The 21,197-nt window shown below is 28.5% G+C and overlaps 4 protein-coding genes and 1 non-coding gene across 11 annotated transcripts; 2 read left to right on the top strand and 3 right to left on the bottom strand.

Annotated features, from left to right (window-relative positions):
- Positions 1-179: 179 nt before the first annotated feature.
- Positions 180-7,766, bottom strand: LOC118064652 (uncharacterized). Of its 2 annotated transcripts, XM_035079420.1 has the most exons (9): positions 7,114-7,766; positions 6,873-7,017; positions 5,637-6,432; positions 5,354-5,559; positions 1,814-5,270; positions 1,205-1,396; positions 1,005-1,118; positions 804-896; positions 180-526 (listed from the first exon to the last, which is right to left on the bottom strand). In XM_035079420.1, exons 3-9 carry the CDS (start codon positions 6,411-6,413, stop codon positions 416-418), a joined length of 4,950 nt encoding a protein of 1,649 aa, XP_034935311.1. In that variant the 5' UTR covers positions 6,414-6,432; positions 6,873-7,017; positions 7,114-7,766; the 3' UTR covers positions 180-415. The 2 variants fall into 2 exon arrangements, with proteins under 2 accessions (XP_034935311.1, XP_034935302.1); XM_035079411.1 differs by having other exon boundaries at positions 6,873-7,766.
- A 1,791-nt stretch (positions 7,767-9,557) lies between these two features.
- Sumo (Small ubiquitin like modifier) lies at positions 9,558-10,317 on the top strand. Its single transcript, XM_035079579.1, has 3 exons — positions 9,558-9,802; positions 9,889-10,014; positions 10,098-10,317. Exons 1-3 carry the CDS (start codon positions 9,788-9,790, stop codon positions 10,230-10,232), a joined length of 276 nt encoding a protein of 91 aa, XP_034935470.1. The 5' UTR covers positions 9,558-9,787; the 3' UTR covers positions 10,233-10,317.
- A 616-nt stretch (positions 10,318-10,933) lies between these two features.
- Smyd3 (SET and MYND domain containing, class 3) lies at positions 10,934-13,154 on the bottom strand. 2 transcript variants are annotated; one of them, XM_035079509.1, is made up of 7 exons: positions 13,037-13,154; positions 12,777-12,937; positions 12,404-12,645; positions 12,003-12,307; positions 11,575-11,854; positions 11,322-11,484; positions 10,934-11,246 (listed from the first exon to the last, which is right to left on the bottom strand). In XM_035079509.1, exons 1-7 carry the CDS (start codon positions 13,070-13,072, stop codon positions 11,021-11,023), a joined length of 1,413 nt encoding a protein of 470 aa, XP_034935400.1. In that variant the 5' UTR covers positions 13,073-13,154; the 3' UTR covers positions 10,934-11,020. The 2 variants fall into 2 exon arrangements, with proteins under 2 accessions (XP_034935400.1, XP_034935410.1); XM_035079519.1 differs by having other exon boundaries at positions 11,021-11,246; positions 13,006-13,136.
- A 101-nt stretch (positions 13,155-13,255) lies between these two features.
- On the top strand, positions 13,256-17,642 carry Nf-YA (nuclear factor Y-box A). 5 transcript variants are annotated; one of them, XM_035079558.1, is made up of 7 exons: positions 13,256-13,368; positions 14,923-15,236; positions 15,313-15,443; positions 15,578-15,751; positions 15,828-15,919; positions 16,102-16,243; positions 16,483-17,642. In XM_035079558.1, exons 2-7 carry the CDS (start codon positions 14,945-14,947, stop codon positions 16,546-16,548), a joined length of 897 nt encoding a protein of 298 aa, XP_034935449.1. In that variant the 5' UTR covers positions 13,256-13,368; positions 14,923-14,944; the 3' UTR covers positions 16,549-17,642. The 5 variants fall into 5 exon arrangements, with proteins under 5 accessions (XP_034935449.1, XP_034935458.1, XP_034935422.1 ...); XM_035079567.1 differs by lacking the exon at positions 13,256-13,368 and adding an exon at positions 14,098-14,413 and having other exon boundaries at positions 16,105-16,243; XM_035079531.1 differs by lacking the exon at positions 13,256-13,368 and adding an exon at positions 14,105-14,413.
- TRNAQ-CUG (transfer RNA glutamine (anticodon CUG)) lies at positions 13,656-13,727 on the bottom strand. The gene has a single exon. It is a non-coding gene; the product is annotated as a tRNA-Gln (tRNA).
- Positions 17,643-21,197: the final 3,555 nt, after the last annotated feature.

Genomic DNA, 21,197 nt, shown 5'->3' on the forward strand with positions numbered 1-21,197 from the left:
AAATATTCAAAATAATAAAATATATTTTTTATAATATAATGACTATAATTTTGAAACAAAAAACTTATTATTATATATTTTTAAATATCACGAAATTATTAATTCTATATTAATATTATACAATAAAAATCGAATATTTAAAACATGATACTTTTATCTAATTGAGAGAAAATGCTTGATTCATTTTTTTTTTATGTCTAAAAAAGCTTACTTTTTTACAATCGGAATTATTTAACTTCTATTAATTGGATACTAAATCTATTAAGCTTAATATTTTACATCGATAAAACTCACAATTCTTCAATAAATTTATATATGCAAAAATTACAGATATTTACAAAAATGAATAAATTTTATATATTAATATTAAAATTTTTGTTCATTTTTCAGTTCATTCAATTGATCAATTTACTTTCTATTCTATACGTCGTCTTGATTTTATTTGTTTTCCATTCCGCTGACTTGCTAATTCACTGCTTTCATTGCCATAAAGATGAGATCGATGCCGCATTTCAGTTGCGATAGACTTTTGTATAGTTAACAGATAGAAAAATAAACAGAAGAAAAATATAAATTAGTATGAAACAGAAAGATGTATAATTGAAAAGAAAATAAAAATTTTAAAAGTATGTAAAAAATTTAAATCATTATGAATAAAGATAAAATAAGTATGAAGTCGATCGTTTGTTAATAAATAGCGGAGTGTCTTCTTCGTAAGTCATTCTTGGAATCAATCTAAATCCTCAATTATTTTTTATTTTCTTTCTTTTGTTTTTTCTGTTTTAATTTAATGTTAAACTCACCAGTCGTGATCGTACTCTTTTTGGCAAATCTTCTTGTAAATTATATATTTGATTACGTTTCACAACAAGTTGAGAACCATCTTCAAAAACGACCTGTAAATATAAATGAATAATAAATAAGTTATTGCATTTTTTAATATCATTACATGAATATTTCTAATTAAATTATTGAATTTTTTTATTGTATAAAACTCTACTTACAGTGTACATCGCAAGAGGATTCACTCCTTCAAAAATTCCATCATATATTTCACCATCAGTCCATTTTACTTTTACTGCATCACCAACAGTAGGTAGTGTATTTTTATCAAAATTCTGTAATAAAGTAATTCATAATTAGCTATAAATAAATAAATTGATTAAAAATCTTGCAATTTTTAATTTAAAAAAAAATTACTAACCGTGATATCTGATGGGTACAAATCATCACTAAAACTTTTATCACTGAATGTAACCATGTAGAAAGAATGAGTATCAATAGATTTCACAGTCGCTTTATAATATCGTTTATTCCGATGTTTAGCCCAAACAGTCTCGCCTTGTCGTACAGTTATAAAATTTTCAGTTTTATTAAAATGTCCTTGACAACAGACCTATAACATAAATATTTAATAATATGATTATTAACAATTAAAACTTGAAATAAATTTTCATTAAAAAATGTTTATTTAAAACAGAGGTGAAAACATTCGTTTTTTTTTTGTTCACTAAATAAAATCTAGTGGATGAAGAGCACAAAAATTGTTATAACTAAAGTAAAAGTTTCTTTGAAAAAGCTGATAATTGTTCACCTCTGATTTATAATAGGGTTGGGTAAACTCAAGTTGTTGCAGAGTAAACCACAGAAATTTAAAGATTATTTATTTGGAGTACACAATATACCTGGGAAATGTATTTATCTGTGCTCCGAAAAGCATTAAATTATTTAAAGCTGATTTATTGCAAGTTACAAGATAATTATTATTTTAATTTTACTAAATTTTCAAGTAGAAAAAGGAAAAAAAAATTACCTGAAATTCTATTGAGTTGTAAGCAGGTATAGTAAATGTTGCTCCAGCGACAAGACCACACGAAGGATGAAAAGGTGTACCACAAACATAACAGCTCAAACAAATACCCCCTTTTTGTTCACAACAACTACACTGTGGTCTAAGCGTGACTGTTTTGATGGTTAACACGTTGATTGGATCCTTATGAACAGAGTCTTTAAATGTGACACCAGGTATTAGAAGTGCACAAAGAATATGAGCCCATTGACTATCACTTGTCCGTTTGACTGCACCTCCACGCATCGGACAAAGACAACAAGTTGCATTTATCATACCACCTTTACACTTATCACATGCCCAATTAGCTGAATTTTTAGGTAATACTGTTATGCCATAACAAGATGCATGGACGGTTACATGACAGTCTCTACACTGTAGAAGTTTTCCATTTTCAGGTTCAGTAATGTGTTCTTTGGATTTAGCAGCAAAAAGCATTGACGAAACCCAAATAGATGAACTCTCCGGTAAAACTTTAGGTTTACAATACTTCCAATCTGGTGGCATTTGTCGGTTACCACTATTTTTCCCTGAAGCAAATGCTGTACAAATTGCACAATGTGATGATTGAGTACTCCAATAGTCATTGAATGCTTGCAGATTCATCAAATCAGGAATATTTGGATATATCATGTCCATAATATGTCCAGGAATCATCTTTCCTGAATTATAATTCACAGCAGATTCTTGATTTTTAATGACTTCTTGATTTTGTGATAATATGTTATTTTCAGGTGTAAGTTTAGGTGGAGATAGATCCTCTTTAATTTTACAAAGTTTCTTATTAGTCTTAGATGGCTGAGGTTTCGTGGGCGATTTTGTTGTTGATTTGGTTGCCTTTGTTGGTGATTTCGTTTCAAGATTCTGAGTTTTAGGTATTGTTGTTAAATCTGTCGATGAATTATCTGAAGAATTACATATACTCGCGCACGACATTGTTAAATATTTATTCGCTGGAACGTCGTCCAACATTTGAGACTTTATTGCAGCTGCGCTGTTGCCTGTCGATAAAACAAAAGTTGGCGCAGGGGATTCCATTTCATTTGCGTCTGGTGTTGGTATAACTTCAGCTTTAATTTGATCGTTTATATTTGCTGATACTGTATTCAAATGATTTATCGGTATAGTTTCATTTATTCTTAGTAGAGATAAATTATCAACTTGAGTTGCTATCGAGAATTTTTTTGGCTCTGAATTAATCGATATAGTGTTATTGTTATTATTATGATTATTATTCATCATTAAATCATTCATATTAGCAGACCTACGAGATAATTTTATAGGTATTTTTTTACGTGGAGATTTTTTTGTTTTTGATTTCACTGGCGAGGCACATAAAATTGGTGATGAAGTCAAAATATTTTTAGATTGAGGTTGAAAAGACACTTGATATGGTTGAGGAATAACAATATTGACCTTTTTTTTAGGATTTTGAGAAAGTTTTAATATCGATGTAGCTGAGCTTGATGATGGTATTGACATTGAAGAATTCATAGACATCCTTGCACTAGTCTTTTGAGGTAATATAAGTGGTTTGGATGAGTTTAATGTTGTATTCGATTTTGTTGCACTAAGGAATAATGAATTTGGAGTCAATGTATTAATTTGAATTCCACTAGGATTTCCAAAAGTATTAGATTGATGAACTTTAAGCTCAGTTGAAGAATCATTTGTGACATAAACAGCATTTGTATTAGCTACTGGCCAGATTCGTTTGGTCATAATTTGAGATCCTGCTGTATTAGAATTTTCTGAAGAACTAGTTTCAATTACTGGTGTTTTATCATAGCTCAGAGTAATTGACTGACCCATATTTTTATTAAGAATTCCATAAATTGGTTTAGAATTTTCAGGAGTTATTGTAGAATTGGCTGCTTTTAATCGTTCTATCGTACGTTGAAGTTCTGGACTAGCATTAAAAGTATTTGGTGTAAATGCACTTGTTGGAACAAACACCATACTTGTTCCAGGATTACCATTAGAACCCTGTATAACTCGTGAATTCTGCTGTAAAACTAATAAACCATTAGCAGCTTTCAGAGTATCTTTATCTTGTCGAACTGATGGATTGGATATTTTTACTTCATTTATATCTGATTTCTTCAACAGAGTTAATCTAGACTCTTTAATAATATCATTTTTACGGTAATTTGCTGGCTTGGAAATGATCGGTTTACCTTTATTTGCTGAAGTTAATGTTAACGTTTTTATAACTGGAGGAGAACTGAAGTAAATTGTTTCTGTGGCTTTTTCTTGAGTAGCTGCTGTTGTGAAATTAATTAGAGGTGATGATAGTAAAGATGATGATGACGATGAAGAAGATGATGATGATGAAAAAGTAGAAGAAAATGTTGAATTTCCAAAAGAATCAGCTCGTTTCTCATTTTCTAATGTTAGTTCAGAACTCGGTTCAGTTTTAATCTTAGTATCATTATAAGTATGCTCGTAAATACCAATATTATTACTATTATCATTATTCAGTGCATCAATTGCATTGAGATCACTTTCGTTGGTTGTAATATCAAAATCGGTAGTTGGTTCAGTCTTTACATGTGATTTTTGTGAAGCGAGACTAGGCATGGCCATCAATTTTCTCTGAACGTCAGCATCAGATACATCTAATGGCTCCGAAGTGTTAAACATCCTTATTGGATTAATACATTTTAACTTTTTCTTGTGAGGCTTTTTATTTTTCTTATGTTCTATAAGATGTTTACTATGTTTTTTCCTTTTTTTAGTAGGTGCCTCTTGATTTTCCATTAGATCTGAAATTGATTCCTTTGATTGTGATGAATTATTTGATTTTGCACCATCATTATCACTTGTTGATCCATTAATACCACCAAAATCTTTAATTTTGGCTAGAACAAGACATGGTACAGCATTACCTATAATATCTAAATATTTAGGTTTAACATCAGCATTTTGAGAGTCAGGTTCGGTTTTAATATTAGTATGTATAGCTTTTTTCGTTTTAATCCCACTTCGTTCTTTATCTTGAGAATGAAAAGATTTTTTTTTACGTTTTTTATTTTTCTTCTTATTATAACCATCATCATAAAGAGATGCTTCTTCCACTTCTAATTCTCCTGCTTTTAACCAAATATCTTCCAAAACCTCTAATTGTTGTTCATCAGGCTGTTCTTCTTCAAGTTCTAGATCTTGAAGAACTTTCTTTACATCTGCTGGAATATCTGGACGATTCACTAACTCATCCATGTTAACATCGGGATTAGATTCAACAAGAGTCTTCTTACGATGAATTGTGTGCCTTTTATTTTTTGGTGCATTTATGTAACTATCTGGTAATTTACCACTGTTGCTACACATCAAATCCATTGGAGATGGTGCTGGAGCGGCTGTTTGACGTGGATCTTCGGGATGTGGTCCAATATCTTCACCACGAATCCATAAATCATAACTGAAAATTATTATTAATTATTAATAAAATAAATAACTTCAAATAATAAATTATTGTATTTCTTAAATTATTTTTTAACTTACCGTTCTGGCTGGAATCTCTTAACAAATGTATCCATAGATATTTTAACCATATCTTTACTACAAGTGCATTGAGTGGCTCTTTTACCGTATTCAACCCATCGTGGAGCCGCAAAATTAGTTGATTCAGCACAATTAAAACCATGATTAAAACCAGCATGGTAACCATAAGGAAAAGTTATCATTATTTCTCCAGCTTCTTGAGTAATCTACAATAATATAACATATTTAATAAAATAATTCAATCGAAACAAATGAAAAGTATTTAACAGTTTAAGTTATTTACCTTATTACAAGGTATTGAGTATTGCCGCAGAATTTGAGGAGAAATTAAAGACATCTTGTGTCGCAAAAAGGCTTGACAACTCTGATAACTACCAGGAAAAAATCCACTAGCAAGTCTTTCAAGTCTCCTTCCGTGTTCTGGAGGAATAGCATACCAAGTTTTCGGTGCTCCGAAATGTAAATAATTAATCGAATATAGATCCATATCTTCAGTATGCCATGCAAAAGTTGTTTTCCACATTCCAAAATAAAGATAAGCAGTATTTACACCATCTATCGATATTCCATAATCTTTATTAACATAATCTAAAATCGTTCCTAAATGATTTATATTCCATTCTTTAACGTCTGGATCAGTGAGAGATCCTGAGACGTCAGCTCCATAAATCGGAGCAACATAAGTAATATTTTTCCAATATTTGCGTTCTAAATCTTCATAGTCAAAGTGTCGAGGGGTAGCATATCTTTCAGAATTAGCTAACTTCTCGTATTCTTTAATAGTCATTGACTTTTTCTGAATGTTTATTTGTTGATACAACCCTTGTTTGCCGGTAACAACCTGACAGATAGGAGCAGGTATCGTAAGGTCAATTGAGTCAATGTTATAACCACCTTTTCTTGGTACCCATTCAGGTGGTGGGATAACTTTGGCCAGACCTGCTTTATGAGCTCCTTTACTCTCCATGTATTCAACATATTTCGAAAAATCCTTGAATTCTTCGTAGGTCGGTCTAAAGACCTGAATTCTGGGAGTTCTCCCGGTATTATTGCTAACCATCTTTTAATGGTTGATTTACCTAAAAATAAATAAATTATTATCAATATATTATTCCATTGTTAACAATATATCAAGAATGAGATTAGAAAATGATTTTATTCATTTTTATAAATAAATTTGGAATTTATATTTTAAAACAATATTTGTTAATACCAAAATATTTTCTGATTAACTAAAATTGTAGAATTCAAAAACCATGCAAAATCACACTATCATAATGATGAAAGAAAAAGACTGAATAGAAATGAAATTAATATTCAAAAATCATGTTAATATTTTATCATCTATTTCTATTTCGAATAAGATAAAAATGTTAATTAAAGAAAAAATGATGAAACTTTTAAAGATTAATCTGATTACATTATTGGCAATCTAATTTGGAATAACATAACCAATTGAAAGGTTAAATAAAAAAAAAAATTAATAATGTTAATTAATAATAAATCAATCAATAGTTACTTTTTGATAATTTGAAAACAGCTGAACTGCGAAGATACTTCAAGTCTCGATGATCCAATAAATATTGTCAATCGCGTGGATAACAATGATAAAATTTAATATTGCACATTTCAAAATTAAAATTTAACAGTCATGACACTCAATGCTGAAAATAATAGATATTTTCCATAAGATGTAATGTAAGTTTTTATTTCATGTACATATCACTATTTTGCACTACATCACTTGAACCGGGAAATACCTCATAGATTGTATGTACACACGTTGAATCAGAAATAAAGCATAGATCCATGTTTTTGGAACGAGGCGTGTTCCCGTGCATAAACAAAATGGTCGGTAGTTATTGACAGAATGCACCGATTATTATTAATACATATATTTTCGCAAACAATGTTTTATAATTTAATAATTATATTAACTATACACTAATTACAAACACTTTTATCAACTTTCATAAGCTTCGTTATTTATCATATTAACCATCAAGTTGTAAAATAAATAGTCAATTCGAAGTAACTCACACTCATCGTATTGAGCATCGTTTTGATATTAAGTAAGAGTAAATCAATTGTCCAATTTTTAATGTGTTTAATAAATTATATTAGCATGCCAATACTTAATTTCACTAAGTATAGACAATAACATTCACTTTTTCTTTAACACAAAAACGACACGTTTAAGGATTCATGTAAATTAAAATCAATTAAAAATTATTCGCATTCGCACACCGAAGTAAACTCCAGTGAACTACTGTATATAGTCGGACTGAGAAGAGAGTTCCTCAGTTGCTTCAATGCTTTCGGGCTCCCCACCACTGATTTTCTACCCCTTCTACCATGTTTTTTACTACTGCGCAAGCGTACAAGAACACATGAAGAACATCTGAGGAACTCTCTTCTCAGTCCGACTATAAACGTAAACTATTGAAGCCCGAGCTATGTCTCCCCACCATTTTTCCTCCCATTCCCCTCGAAACTGATTCAGTAGGCTATCCTGGCACGTACGCACGTTGACTCACTACGCATGCGCGACCCTTAGTCCTCTACAACCCGCCAACCATTTTAAAACATTTGTTGGTTAGTATTGTCATATTTTTTACAAACTGATCCTTATTTAGATGATTTAATAATGCATATTATACGGAGACCAAGAAAATCCTGATGAATAAAAATTTTATTGCCACTTTATAGGTTATTAAATAGCATTAACATAACAAAAGATTGTGATGCCAAGTATTTTATTAATAGTATGTATACACCTAATTCAAAAACTTTAATACACACTTTACATATTCATAACTACCGAATTGATATGTTTAAATACTTTTCAATAATGATAGGAATAATTATTTAATAATATAAATTAATAAATGAAAAGTTAAGGAATATTATTTTCTCTGTGTAGAAAATGGCTGGTCACTACACAGGCTACGATGAAAATTAAGGGGAAAAACCCATACCAGTGGATTCATGGAAATTTGTATGTACCTAAATATTAGGATGGTTTATGCGTATTACTTTAAAACTCAAGGTCGAATTCGCGATGGAAAAGAGGGGATTAGAGCCCAAGACTCCCAGGGAGTAAAAAAAAGGAAAACTAAATCCGGACCCAATATAATGATGCTTTCCTAAGTCTAGTCTATTGTAAAGTATTTTAGTTGTTCACTTTTGTCTAGATTATTTAATATACTCTTCACGGTTAAATTACACCAATATAGTTGAATAGAAGAAAATTTTCCCATATGGATCATAATTTGTGCTCACTAAAATTTATGATAATTTCTAATAATAAATTTACATATTGTTAATGTGACATTTTGCAGCGATTTGTTATCAACTACAACGTATTTAAGTATTACAGTTGTGTTGTAATAAAAAAATAAACATTAGAAAAAAATTAGAATATATTTAACTTTAACAACTAAAAATTTTATGAGTAAGATAATTTTTTTCTGTTTGAAAAATTAAAACATGGAATTTAAATAATATTATGACAGTGTCTTCATTTCAAACATTTATTAATTTTTAGTGTTTTTTATTTGTAAATGTTTATTCTTTTGAAAAACCAAGTCATAAGTTTTTTTGTAAAATCAAACCGTGTTTTTAACAATTCATAATTTTTAATGATAACAATTTTGCAAACGAAAAAAATTGCAATTATTCCTGAATAAAAATTACTATTATGTATATAGTAATTTATATATTATAATTATGTGATTATTTGCATAAATAAACGACTGATTAGTTTAATTTGAAAAGAAAAACACAATAAACTTGAGTTTTTCTTAAATTAAGGAAATTAATTACTCGATGGTGTTTTGTAAAAAATATTCAAAAAATTTTATAAATCATTTCTAATTTTTATTCACATTCCATGCATTTTTCTATATTTTTAAAGTTATTATTAATTTTAAGTATTATTCATATTATCTTATGTTGATCACGTGATTTTCAATTAGCTGTGATACATATTTATATGGTAATATAGTTTGGAGGAAAATACGTAATCACCGTAAAAGCCCATGCAAAGATTACATACAAATAATTTGTATTTTTTGTTGTATGTATGGGTATATATATATATATATATATATATATATATATATATATATATGTATATCCATGTGCATTCACAAATGAATCTATGTATATGATATGTATAGCTGACAGTTAGTATACTCATTTCACACTACATAGACACAACATTACGTGTAAGTGTATATAATATTTCAATTCAGGATTTGTTCATTGAAAACAAAGCAAGAGAAAAATATGAGTGCACTCTTCCAACATAAAGAGCGGGCTTTGGATTAGTTTTATCAAGTGCTTGAGTATAATAGTACATTTACGTTTATTGATAATTCTTAAAATAAAAATTAAGTTAAATATTGGTAGTAATAAATTGGTGTTAAAATCATGGCAGATAAATCTGTAAGAGCGTATAACCTCAAAAAAATGTATTAGTGATATCATTTTGAAATAATAATTTAATTATTTCGTTTTATTTTTTTTTATAGGAACAAAAATCCGAATCGGAACATATAAACCTAAGAGTTTTGGGTCAAGATAGTCATGTAGTTCAATTTAAAATAAAGAAACATACACCTTTACGAAAGCTTATGAATGCCTATTGTGAACGTGCGGTAAGTCTTGTTTACATTTTTAATTTGATGAATTTTTATTGAACGAAAAAGTGATTAATCGTTTGTAATTCAATTAATTTCAGGGTTTAGCGATGGCATTAGTGAGATTTAGATTTGATGGTGCTCCTATTAATGAAACTGATACACCTTTGAGTTTAGACATGGAAGAAATGGATACTATTGAAGTTTATCAACAACAAACTGGGGGCAGTTGCTGAAAACAATAGTTGACATAATTTAATGAAACCTTTTATTTTAATAATCTCCGTTATTGATGAATGTTTTCGAAATTTTAACAAAAAAGTAAAAAAATATTAATTTTTTTCAAGACATTGTATGAAGACTGATAAGTCTCTTTATATAAACAGTATTGGCGGTCTATATTTTCAATTTATAAATATATAATTTCGTAAAAATTCAACAAAAAATTCAAAATAATTCTTTTTTTATACAATGTCGTTATCTATCTAATCTAATGGCTATTTTTCATTCGATGCGGTTAACAAGATTTATTCATTCTTGATAAATGATATAATTTTATTTTTTTTAATCTAAAGCTTGTTATCGTTAGAAAATATCATTTTTCAGATTAGTGCGAATGCTACATGATTGTATGTGTGTGTAAGAAAACCAAAATCTTATACTTCAGACATTAATCATAAAATTTTTCCAACATTAATTTAAAAAAAAAAAATGCGTATACATTTTTTATAACAGACTTATGACAGTTTAAGCGAATAAATGTTTATAGAGATTGCATTTAAATAATAAGTGTAACTTGAAACAATATGTTTAAAATGTAAAAGAAAATTTACATATTAAATATTTTGATTCTGGTGTGAGTAATAATGTATTTCTAAATAAAGATCAACTTTTTTAACGAAAAAGGATCAATCGTTTTAAGTATAAAGAACCATAATTACTACAAAATAGTTTTATTACAATATAGAAAGTCGTTCGAATTTATAAGTACATAATATGAAATGATATACATACATTTATTAATTTAGTAACCATTTTTAGACATATGATATTCCGCCATCAATTGATCAAGCAAAGGCTTTACTTCAGTTCTCATCTTTGAATGATTTTCTCCGAATGCTACTTTAATTATTTGAGCAGCTTTTGTTACTACTTCAAGAGCTTGAACACCTTTCATTTGAAGAGATAAAAGCTTTCCCCAAGAGAAATACATTTGTCCAGTCATAGGATGAGTTTCACCATAATAAAACCTGGAAATAAATCATTTCCCCTCTAAATAATATTAATATTAAAAAATATGTTTATTAATAAACACTAACACTTACAGATATCGTGATACCAATTGAGCAGCAAAAACTTCAGCTTCATCCCACCTATCTAAATCTATTGCAGCTGCAACTGCCATTTCCAACATTCTCACAACTAGCAGGTTGTAAGGGTGCAATATGCCTTGTTGTCGTTCTAAACACATTCGACTAGCATCTAGATCTAATTAATATTAATATTTAAGAAAAACTTTATAATATTTGAAGAAACAACGATTAATGTTTTAATTAATAAGTTAATGTAAAAGGATACAGGCAATATTAGCCATTCTCTCTAGTTGATAAACAGATAATTCACAAACTCTATCGAATTCATCCCTAAAATCATCTGGAAATTTTTCTCCACATTTACTACAATTTGTATCAGTCGATGAACATGGATTCATACATGTTTTATTTGGGCAAGCAGCAGAGATTTCCATAGTTTCAGGTGAATTACATCGTTCACAATCACACCAAAAAAAATAAGATTGTTGTAGCTCGGCTCTTCGTGTTTTAGTGTCTTTTAGTAAGTCAATGTATGTTATATGAACCTAGTAAATGATATAAATATAATATATATACTTCTTCAGAACATTTTCTAGCAATATTCTTTGCATATTAAACAAGTTAATATTTCGTTGAGTAAGTGTTAGAATAAATGAGCCAATTTAATCCATAATGCATAAAATCTTATATTACTTTCGTCCAATCTAATGTTGGTAAATCGCATAACGTCCTGATAATAAGTGTAGTGCCTTCGAAAATAGCAGTGGCATTAGGTTTACAGCTGTGGTCGATAATTGATGGTCCTAAATAAATCCCAACTCCCAGGCTAGTTAGATCAGTATCGAGTATATGAAAAGAATTTACACTCATACGTCCAAAAATTTCTAATAGTTCTTTAGGCTCTGGTAGCATGTCTTTTGGCAAGAATTCAAGAAGAACCATACTCAAAGATGTGAAGTGTTCCATTTTAGATACGTCTTCTTTGATATTTGAAACGTCTGAAGATAAATTTTGAAAAAATATTAATTAATAATCATTTACCAATACATGATAACTTAGAAAGAATATGTCACTAATTTTTGAAAATCTCTTACGCGACATCAAGTCATAAAATGTTCTATATTTCGTTGGTGTATAATAACCCCGTTCGTCTGCTCCACCCTGATGTAGTTTGATAATTATTCTTGCCATCATTCGACCAGCATCAGGTATTATTCGTGGCTGTACTCGTTTTATATTTGGACATTCCACTTTGTGGGTTATCCATCCTCTCCTCTGACAATTTTTACTGCAGTAATAAACGTATTGGCAGCCAGAACATCTTGAGATTTTCCCACTAAAATTAAGCATAATTAATCAGTAATTGGATATTCGTTTTGTTACGTTTACGAAAATTAATAGTAAATACTCTTTTTTTCCCAATAAAATACAATATAAAACAAAAAGTAAACAAACATAAGTAAATACCTTTGAAAACAATAATCACAACGTTCAGTCCTATGTTGAGAACTTAAAACAAATGTAAAGGGTTCTGCAGTAATAATAGTCGTTCCTTTTTTAATTTCATTTTTTATTCCATTTGTTGTTGATACCATAGTATATGCCATCTTGCATGGGTTGTTTAATGACTAAATATTTTATTAATTAATATTTTAGTCAAGTTAGAACTATTATTAAACTGATTATTTCTGCTCACCAGCAAACGAAAAAGAACGATTTTGATTTACCACCGTTTTATCCGCAGTTTCGCGTTTAATTGCCATCTTATTCTTACTGAGAGCATTATATTATCCGTCACAAATTCTCTCTCTTCTGCCACACTACACGTGTGATATTATAAAGCAAAATTTGTTGAAGTAACGCCATCTATATCAATTTTGCAAATAATCCCATTAAAATATTTATAATATTTTTTTAATATACAGTCTTGTCCTAATTAGAGTATGATCAAATTTTTTATCTTTAAATCGTTGTTATTATTATTATTTTTTCCTGAATTATAAGAATCTTCATTTTAGTTCATTGATTATATCGATCATTTAAATATCCAAAGTAAACGGTGAGAAAATATTTACTTAAATTTATCTGATAAAGAATGGATTTTAAAGTTTTATGTTATTATATGCAAATCTCATATGACGATAAAATACTTGATACAAATTTCAATTATTTTTATCAAGTTAATTAATTTTATTTTGTATGAGAATAAAATTCACAAAACTCGTTGATTTTAAAAACAATAATATTTTGATAACATAAAAAAATACAATAATGGAAAATTGAATTGCTAATTATATTATTTAAAAATATGATGATTATTTAATAATCCAAGAAAAAAAAAGCTTCAGGTCCCACCGAGATTTGAACTCGGATCGCTGGATTCAGAGTCCAGAGTGCTAACCGTTACACCATAGGACCAATTGAGGGAAGTCGCAATTTTGATGACATTTAATTTAGTATTATTGATTTTTTTGTAATAAATAGTTTATTCATAATTGTTAAGTCATACAATGACTCGATTGAATAAATGCAGTAACAGTATAAATTTCTATCACATAATTTTATCAACATATTGTAGATATATGTCTTTACCAATTTCTAATAGTGATGAATGTCAAAGTTATAAATACTGTGTACTAGTAAAGAATTCTAATTATTTGTGAGATTATATTTATAGATAAACAGTTTCAGTAATAGATAAGTTACTATTTATCAACAATATACCTTGTTTTTTAGTGTATATTTATTAATAAACCAATAAAAACCAAAAGCATGATTTATGACGTAAAAAGATATGATGAACTCATATGAGCAGTTTAAAAAAACGCGGGAAATGATGGTGGCGCCACTTGGTTGGGTGTAGATGAAGCGCGATTCAGAATACAGACGCGGAGATCTTAGCGCGGGGGGTTAACTAGTGACGCTATTGGCCACGGGTAGAAGAACGGAGGGGCATCGACCGGTCTGACATCGGCTTGGCATCGTACTGGCAGGTACCCCCTTCAGTGCCACCAATACACAAGGGCCGAGGACTCGCTATCGCCGACCATTGGTCCTCAATTTGCCGACCAATCATTGGGAAAGTGCCCACGAAAATATCCAATGTAAGTCCACAAATTATCGAACACTTGTACGTTAAGCGCGGGCACCGTGATCACGTTGTCTAGGCATTGTTTTCGGTTTCCTGGCATTTTCGCGTGTTTTCATTGTCAACGCGCGTCACTTGCAGCATAAAATGCCCGTCAACGGCCATGTTTGTCGAGGTCTTCTGTTATTTTGGAGTCGGTTCTACTCTGAGACACTTATCCATCTGTTTCACAATCGATTTCGAACACTCAAGTGTTATAATACATAGGTTTTTGTGATTCTATTTACGTTAAGAGTGTGTAAATGAAATTAAAATCAACAATGAAGTGTAACCATAAAATTCCTCAGGCATCAACCAGACTCTTGGCATATACCTTTTCATTGTACATTTTCATGATTATTCGAGGTGACCAAACAGCCTCGATTCTATTTTGCCGACTGCATGTTTCTAACCTGTTTTCAGTATAAAACTTTTGTCATATTTTGTTTATGTGTTATTAAATATTGTTTTTTTTTTCATTGTTAGATTATTATAGTACAAAAATAAGATGGAACAACTGGGAGAAGGACAAGCGGTCATGGTTGGTGGAGCTGGAGGAACTGTACAAGTTGTTCAAATGGGACAAGGTGGTCAAGCTATGATGCTTCCACAAACAATTCAAGTAGCAGCACCTAATGGTCAAATTCAAGTCGTTCCTGTATCTTCTCTTGCTGGAGGAGGTCAACAGTTAGTTATTCAACAACCCCAGACACCACAAATTATTCAAACTCCTGATGGACAAACATATATATATCAACCTGTGCAGTTGGAGAATCAAGTTGCTCAGTCACAACCTACAGGTATTTATAAATTTATATAAAATATCAGATAACTTAACTTTTTATATAAATTTATAATTATTGTTTGTTTTTTTAGTTATTAATATCAATGGTAATTTAATGCAAATTGCTGGAACTACTCCAACAGCAACAGCAGCATCTACAACTCCTGTTCAACCAATTACCAGTCCAAATACAGCAGCTACTCAGGCAGGAAACATAGTCATGGTAGATATTATATTTAATTTCTAAATTTCTTATCAAAATTTACACATAAATGATAAAAATTGTCATTTTTTAAGATACTTTGATACGTAATGACACATAATTTATAACTGAATCAATAAAATTTTTCTATGTAGATGGTACCAGGAAGTAGTGGTCAAGCACAATTCCAAAGGGTAGCATTACCCAATGCAGAATTTCTTGAAGAAGAACCTCTTTATGTAAATGCGAAGCAATACAGACGTATATTGAAACGTCGACAAGCTCGAGCGAAACTTGAAGCCGAGGGAAAAATACCTAAAGAAAGACCAGTAAGTTGGAAAATGATTATGTTTATAATATATATCATTGTAATAATTAATATTGATTTTTTAAATTACTTTTTAGAAATATTTGCATGAGTCGCGGCATCGTCATGCAATGAATAGAATTCGAGGTGAAGGTGGACGTTTTCATTCTGGTCAAGTAAAAAAACGAAGGTAAGTTGATTTCATATTTATATATAAAAATAAAATTATCAAATTATTCTTTATTAAATGTTCCTGGTTTTTTAATTATTACTACTTTGAATAAATTTGATTATTTTTATTTTTATATTAGATGGTATAATTTTTATTTTTATTTATTTCTTTAATTATATGTCTATATATTGTTATATCAGCAGAGCAAATGCAAATAATATTACTCAAAATATTACAACTTCAAGTAGTACAAATACCATCAGGACGATTTCGCTGACAACGGCTAATTCAAATATTCAACATCATAATACGGATAATATGACTCCAACTATCATTATTGAGGTAAGACATTAATTACTATTTTGGGAAATATTCAATTCATAGTCAACACATAATTAACTTTGGTGTAGTAAATTTTTATATACTTTATTAAAAAAGAATAAGCTTTTTTCTAAAAAGTAGTTTCCTTTTTTTAAAAAATATGTAGTATGATGAACAAAATACTTTTTGTTTCTTGTTGCCACGTTAATATTAATTTAATGTACAAAAAGCATTATATTAATTATTCATTCTTATTTCAGGGCACAGGAGCATCCTTACCAGATATGATTACAGATAGTGGGATAGTGACATCAGACGGACGCTGAATTTAGAGATAAATGAGCAATAAGTGACAACACATTTATCTGGTGATGTCAAAATGCTATTTAGTGCATTTTGAACTGGCTTCAAGAAATTAAATTAAAAATATTTATTTATTGAACCAAAATTTAGTTGGAAACTTTTTAAGTCACGTGTAACGTAATGTAAATAGTTGCATATAAATAATCGATACAATGATAGTAAAATAAACATCAAAACATTCTTTCGATTAACATTTTTATAATTCGAAAAAAAAACTATCAAAACTGAATTTATTAAAATAATAGAATTTCTAATTATACATTCACGCATAAATTCAAATGGATAAGATTCTAAGTTAATAATAAGAATAATTCCAAATATAAATTTTTAATATAACCAAAATAAAATGAAAATATTTTTAAATCATCATCAAAACTACTATGTAAGAAATGTAGTTCTATTAAAGTATAGGAAAAAGTTTAGATAATCGAATTTTTTAAATTGATAAAAAAAGTACAATAAAAAAATTTTTCAAGCATTCAAGATTAGATTGCTTTGCGAAACGATAAGAGGTCTTGCCATGACGATTAATTGTTCAAAATACGTTTTCTTTTTGTTTTTCTTTAATTTATATAATTCACATAATTAAATTATAAACTGTACTTATTAAGATATATACATTTTTGTACACATTTTCTTAATCAAAAATTTCTATTGAAGCGAAACACCTACGATGAATTATAATTTTATGTTAAATTTAGATAAAAAATGTGAAATATTATAAATAATAGATCAATTACATTTTCTTCACGTTTTTTAAGGCTGGTTAATGAAAAATATGATTTATTAGGAAAATGGTTGTTGTAAATAATTATAGAAAAAGAAAGTGTAATATTTAAAAAAAAATGAGAGATTATGTTTAAATATATGATTATTAAGATACAAGTTTCCAAGACAAAAATTATAGATGAATATGTGAGAGAAAAGTATGAATCTGAATGAGTATGAAATGTTATAATAGATTTTTTAAATATTTCAATGAGTTAATACTGGTATTTAATTATCTTTCTATGTATCATTTTTTATTATGAAAGAATTCTAGAAAAATCATCTATAAAATGACTCTTGCAAATATTTAAAATGAATAATAGTTTTTTAAATAAATTTTCAATCAAAAATTTTATTAACTTATGTTTTTATTTCATCTTATGTTCATTTGATGTCAATATTTTATATTTTCTGAGTATTAAAGTTAGTTACAAAAAATTGCTAATTTTGCTGTTTTTCGTTCTAATTCTTAATACCTCGAGTTTTTAATTCTTAACACGTAGACAATTAATAAAATTTATCAACATATTTAGATATAAGTTTGAGTTCTTGTGGAAGAATTTTCAAATTCTTGATAAGATTTGTGATAATTCACTTCAGAGAAATTAATTTATTGTTTTAGGTAAAATCATTAAAGAGCTTTTTCTAATTGTTTCTACGGTATTCGTTTTGGTATTTACATTATACAATGAACAGTATTCTTCTTGATAATTACTTTTCAACGTGGCTTCTTTTTCTTTTTTGATTAATTCTTTGAAAAGTTTTTTCTACAGCACATAAAAATTTATAAAATAAATATTAATCAGTTAATTTTTATTTTTAGTTTTGAATTACAGCGCCCTTTTGAAATTTTGTATACTTATCCTAACCTTTTCATTATCAACTTTGCTAATATGCTCTTCCAAGTAATCTGAATATTCAATAAATGGTCCATTTATTGGATTGTATGGAAAATTATAATTAGATGTAGGTAGTATTTTTTTAGTTCTTGAACATTTCTTAGGATAATAGTCTTTTTTATAGGTACTTTCAAAATTTCTTGTTTCTTCTAAACCATCAGCTTCTAGGATCATTGTGTTAGTTTTTAAAACTTTCATTCATTTTATTACAGACTTGAATTTAAGAAGCTCAGTAATGTTTTTAAATATGCATTGACAGTAATGTTTAATAACCAAAAAAATAGACTATTTTAATGAATATGGTCTAAAGTAGATTACGAATATCACATTGAACGTAGCAAAGTCTGTAAAGCTGATAACATTTACATATGGAATTGAGTATTACCCCATTAGAAATGAAAAGACAAAATTAGAAGTATTATGTACCATTCAAGGTTTAATATTTTGAAAGTTTTTTACGACTAAAACATCAATACTTGATATCAAAGAATTAAATAAAAAATGCATAATCATTAGTAGACAGACATTCCAATACACTTCAATGATGGCCACAACACGCAGTTATCAAATGCTAACAAAACATGACAAAAAGTGTAGTAAAACATATTTTAATATAAAAAAAACCAATTCTCCATACATCTGTAATTTCTATTTTGCTAATGAGCAATTTCAAACTTAGGTAGGAACATGTGAAGGCTCATTACATCATCTGATGTTAAAAGCAGATGATAGAATTTTGTCTTGCAAGACAAAACTCTGGTTACTAGGCTGTTGGCAATATTTAGTGTTTTAACCAAGTGATAACATGAAAATACAATTATTTGATGGAAATGTACAACTCTGGTAGGATCAAAGATTGGCAAGAAATGGAAGTGGATATTGTTTTCTTGCATGGCTACAGGACATCACAGAGAAAGTTACGGTAAGTTATTATTTATTTATCTATCTGGGTGTGCGTCCACTAATGGACAAAGAGTTCTTTAGAAATTAAATTGTAAAAATTACTGTGAAATTGTACATTTACAATCATCATCATCATCATTGCATTGTGGGAAAGAGCATAAATGAGCACAATCTTTATACTGATACTTTTATTTTATTATTATATTTATATTTTTTATGTTAATCAATAATGACTAATTACATGGTTTTAACTTGTAATATATATAAATCATTGCAATTGACTGGAAAATCAATTCCATAAATTAATTTGGTATGGAAATTATTGGTCAATATTTACTCAAATATTTGTATCAAAAGTCATTGCACATTTTATATCTGTTAAATTTAGATAAATATTTGGATATTTGATGTACATGGTGGAAAAATGTTCGAAACTACATTTAAAAATATCAATACCAAATAAAACAGTCTAAGTGTTTGTTAATAAAATCATAAATAGAAATATTCCAGTCAAATTTGTGGTCAGATTTTGATTCAGCTTGACATTTCATAGCTTGAGGCTCAGAACATTCCAATGAGATTATCGAATGATATGATGAAAAATAGTTACAAAATTAGCTTTTTATCAATTTAATATCTTTTTAGTCCAAGGAAATTTAATTATTAGTTTTCATTATCAGACTTCAATTTAAAAAGTTCATCTATTTCTTTTATCACCGTTTTGACGTCATTAAATAAATGGACACTTGTATAGATTCTATAAAATATCAATAGTATTATTTAATATTATTTAATAAATATAAATACACTTGATTTTATGGTTAAATATCAAAGCACATACTTACGTGAACAGTTACTTTTTCTGTAGAGTAAAGTACTCATTGGTTAACAGGTGGAATAGGTATAATTGGATCAACACTTGAAGTTCCAATTGATCTTTTTTTTACACGTTCTTTTATAAAATGATTTTTCACAAGTTTGACAGCAGAATTTTTGATAATAATTAAACAATATACTACAACTCGGTATAGGATGTAATGAATAACTGCATTTGTGAATGTTACTCCAATTTTTAAGAGTACTGAGTCTAGAGTCATGTTTTATAAGAGATATTGCTTGGATCAAACAAATGTAAATAGTGTTTATTGAATCAAATACTAAAATTTAATTTAAAAAATTTTTCAATTTTTATCTAATTGAGTTGAAATAGTTCCCTAAAATCTACTTACATTTTTTACTTAAAAATATTATCAGAAAGAAATAATTAATTTTTCATTCTGGCAGTTAACTTCAAGATGTTCTTTAATTGGCTGAATTAACAAATGACGTTACTAATATTATTCCATATTCAATTCTAAATTCAAAATAGTATAATTGTTAAATGAATTTTTTTTACTGAATTTAATGCAGGACACATGAGAGGATAGTCCAGTGAAATTAAGGTTGAAATCAGGAAATCACTGAGTATGGCTGGAAATAGGAGGGATTGTTCTTAAAGTTACTAGGAACTATTCCCGCTATAAAAAATGTACTCCAACACCTGGCAAGGATAGAAACAACCCCTAAAAGTTTGTTTTCCATTTATTTCGAGAAATATGCGAGATATGAAAAAGATTTTCAAACAAAAATTGTAGGCCTTTTGATTCTACATAGAAAAGCATACTACCTTTTTACTTCAATCTCTAATAGTTTAGAAAAAAATAGTTACTTTAAATAACATCCAAAAAAATCAAAAAATTAAACAGCATTAATCAATGCAGCATTGAAAATTTAATTGATTAATACTATTTAATTTTTTAATTTTATACAAGGTAACTTGGGGAAGATTTCGAATAATAATTATTGAGAAAACCATCTGCAAGTTAGCATCAGTTGACTTTGCTAAAAAAAACAGAGTTGACTAATGCTAGCTTGCAAATAGACCTACAATAGAGATAAATGGAAAACAAACTTTTGAGGGGTTGTTTTCACCCTTGTCCTATGTTGGAGCACATTTTTTCATAGGGGGGAATTATTCCCAATAACTTTAAGAACAATCCCTC

The sequence above is a fragment of the Chelonus insularis genome, unplaced genomic scaffold, assembly GCF_013357705.1.
Source record: "Chelonus insularis isolate UGA/USDA-ARS -01 unplaced genomic scaffold, ASM1335770v1 contig_117_pilon, whole genome shotgun sequence".
In the NCBI taxonomy this organism is placed as follows: Eukaryota; Metazoa; Arthropoda; class Insecta; order Hymenoptera; family Braconidae; genus Chelonus; species Chelonus insularis.

Coding starts and splice junctions, on each gene's coding strand:
- LOC118064652 (XM_035079420.1), bottom strand. CDS start 6,413: ATGGTTAGCAATAATACCGGGAGAACTCCCAGAATTCAGGTCTTTAGA. Junction 1,119..1,204: donor TGTACCCATCAGATATCACG/GTTAGTAATTTT, acceptor ACTTTATTACAG/AATTTTGATAAAAATACACT. Junction 897..1,004: donor ATCCTCTTGCGATGTACACT/GTAAGTAGAGTT, acceptor TTATATTTACAG/GTCGTTTTTGAAGATGGTTC.
- Sumo (XM_035079579.1), top strand. Junction 10,015..10,097: donor ATGCCTATTGTGAACGTGCG/GTAAGTCTTGTT, acceptor AATTAATTTCAG/GGTTTAGCGATGGCATTAGT.
- Smyd3 (XM_035079509.1), bottom strand. CDS start 13,072: ATGGCAATTAAACGCGAAACTGCGGATAAAACGGTG. Junction 12,646..12,776: donor TGTGATTATTGTTTTCAAAG/GTATTTACTTAT, acceptor GCTTAATTTTAG/TGGGAAAATCTCAAGATGTT. Junction 12,308..12,403: donor ATTTTATGACTTGATGTCGC/GTAAGAGATTTT, acceptor ATTTATCTTCAG/ACGTTTCAAATATCAAAGAA.
- Nf-YA (XM_035079558.1), top strand. CDS start 14,945: ATGGAACAACTGGGAGAAGGACAAGCGGTCATGGTTGGTGGAGCTGGA. Junction 15,237..15,312: donor TGCTCAGTCACAACCTACAG/GTATTTATAAAT, acceptor TTGTTTTTTTAG/TTATTAATATCAATGGTAAT. Junction 15,752..15,827: donor AAATACCTAAAGAAAGACCA/GTAAGTTGGAAA, acceptor ATTACTTTTTAG/AAATATTTGCATGAGTCGCG.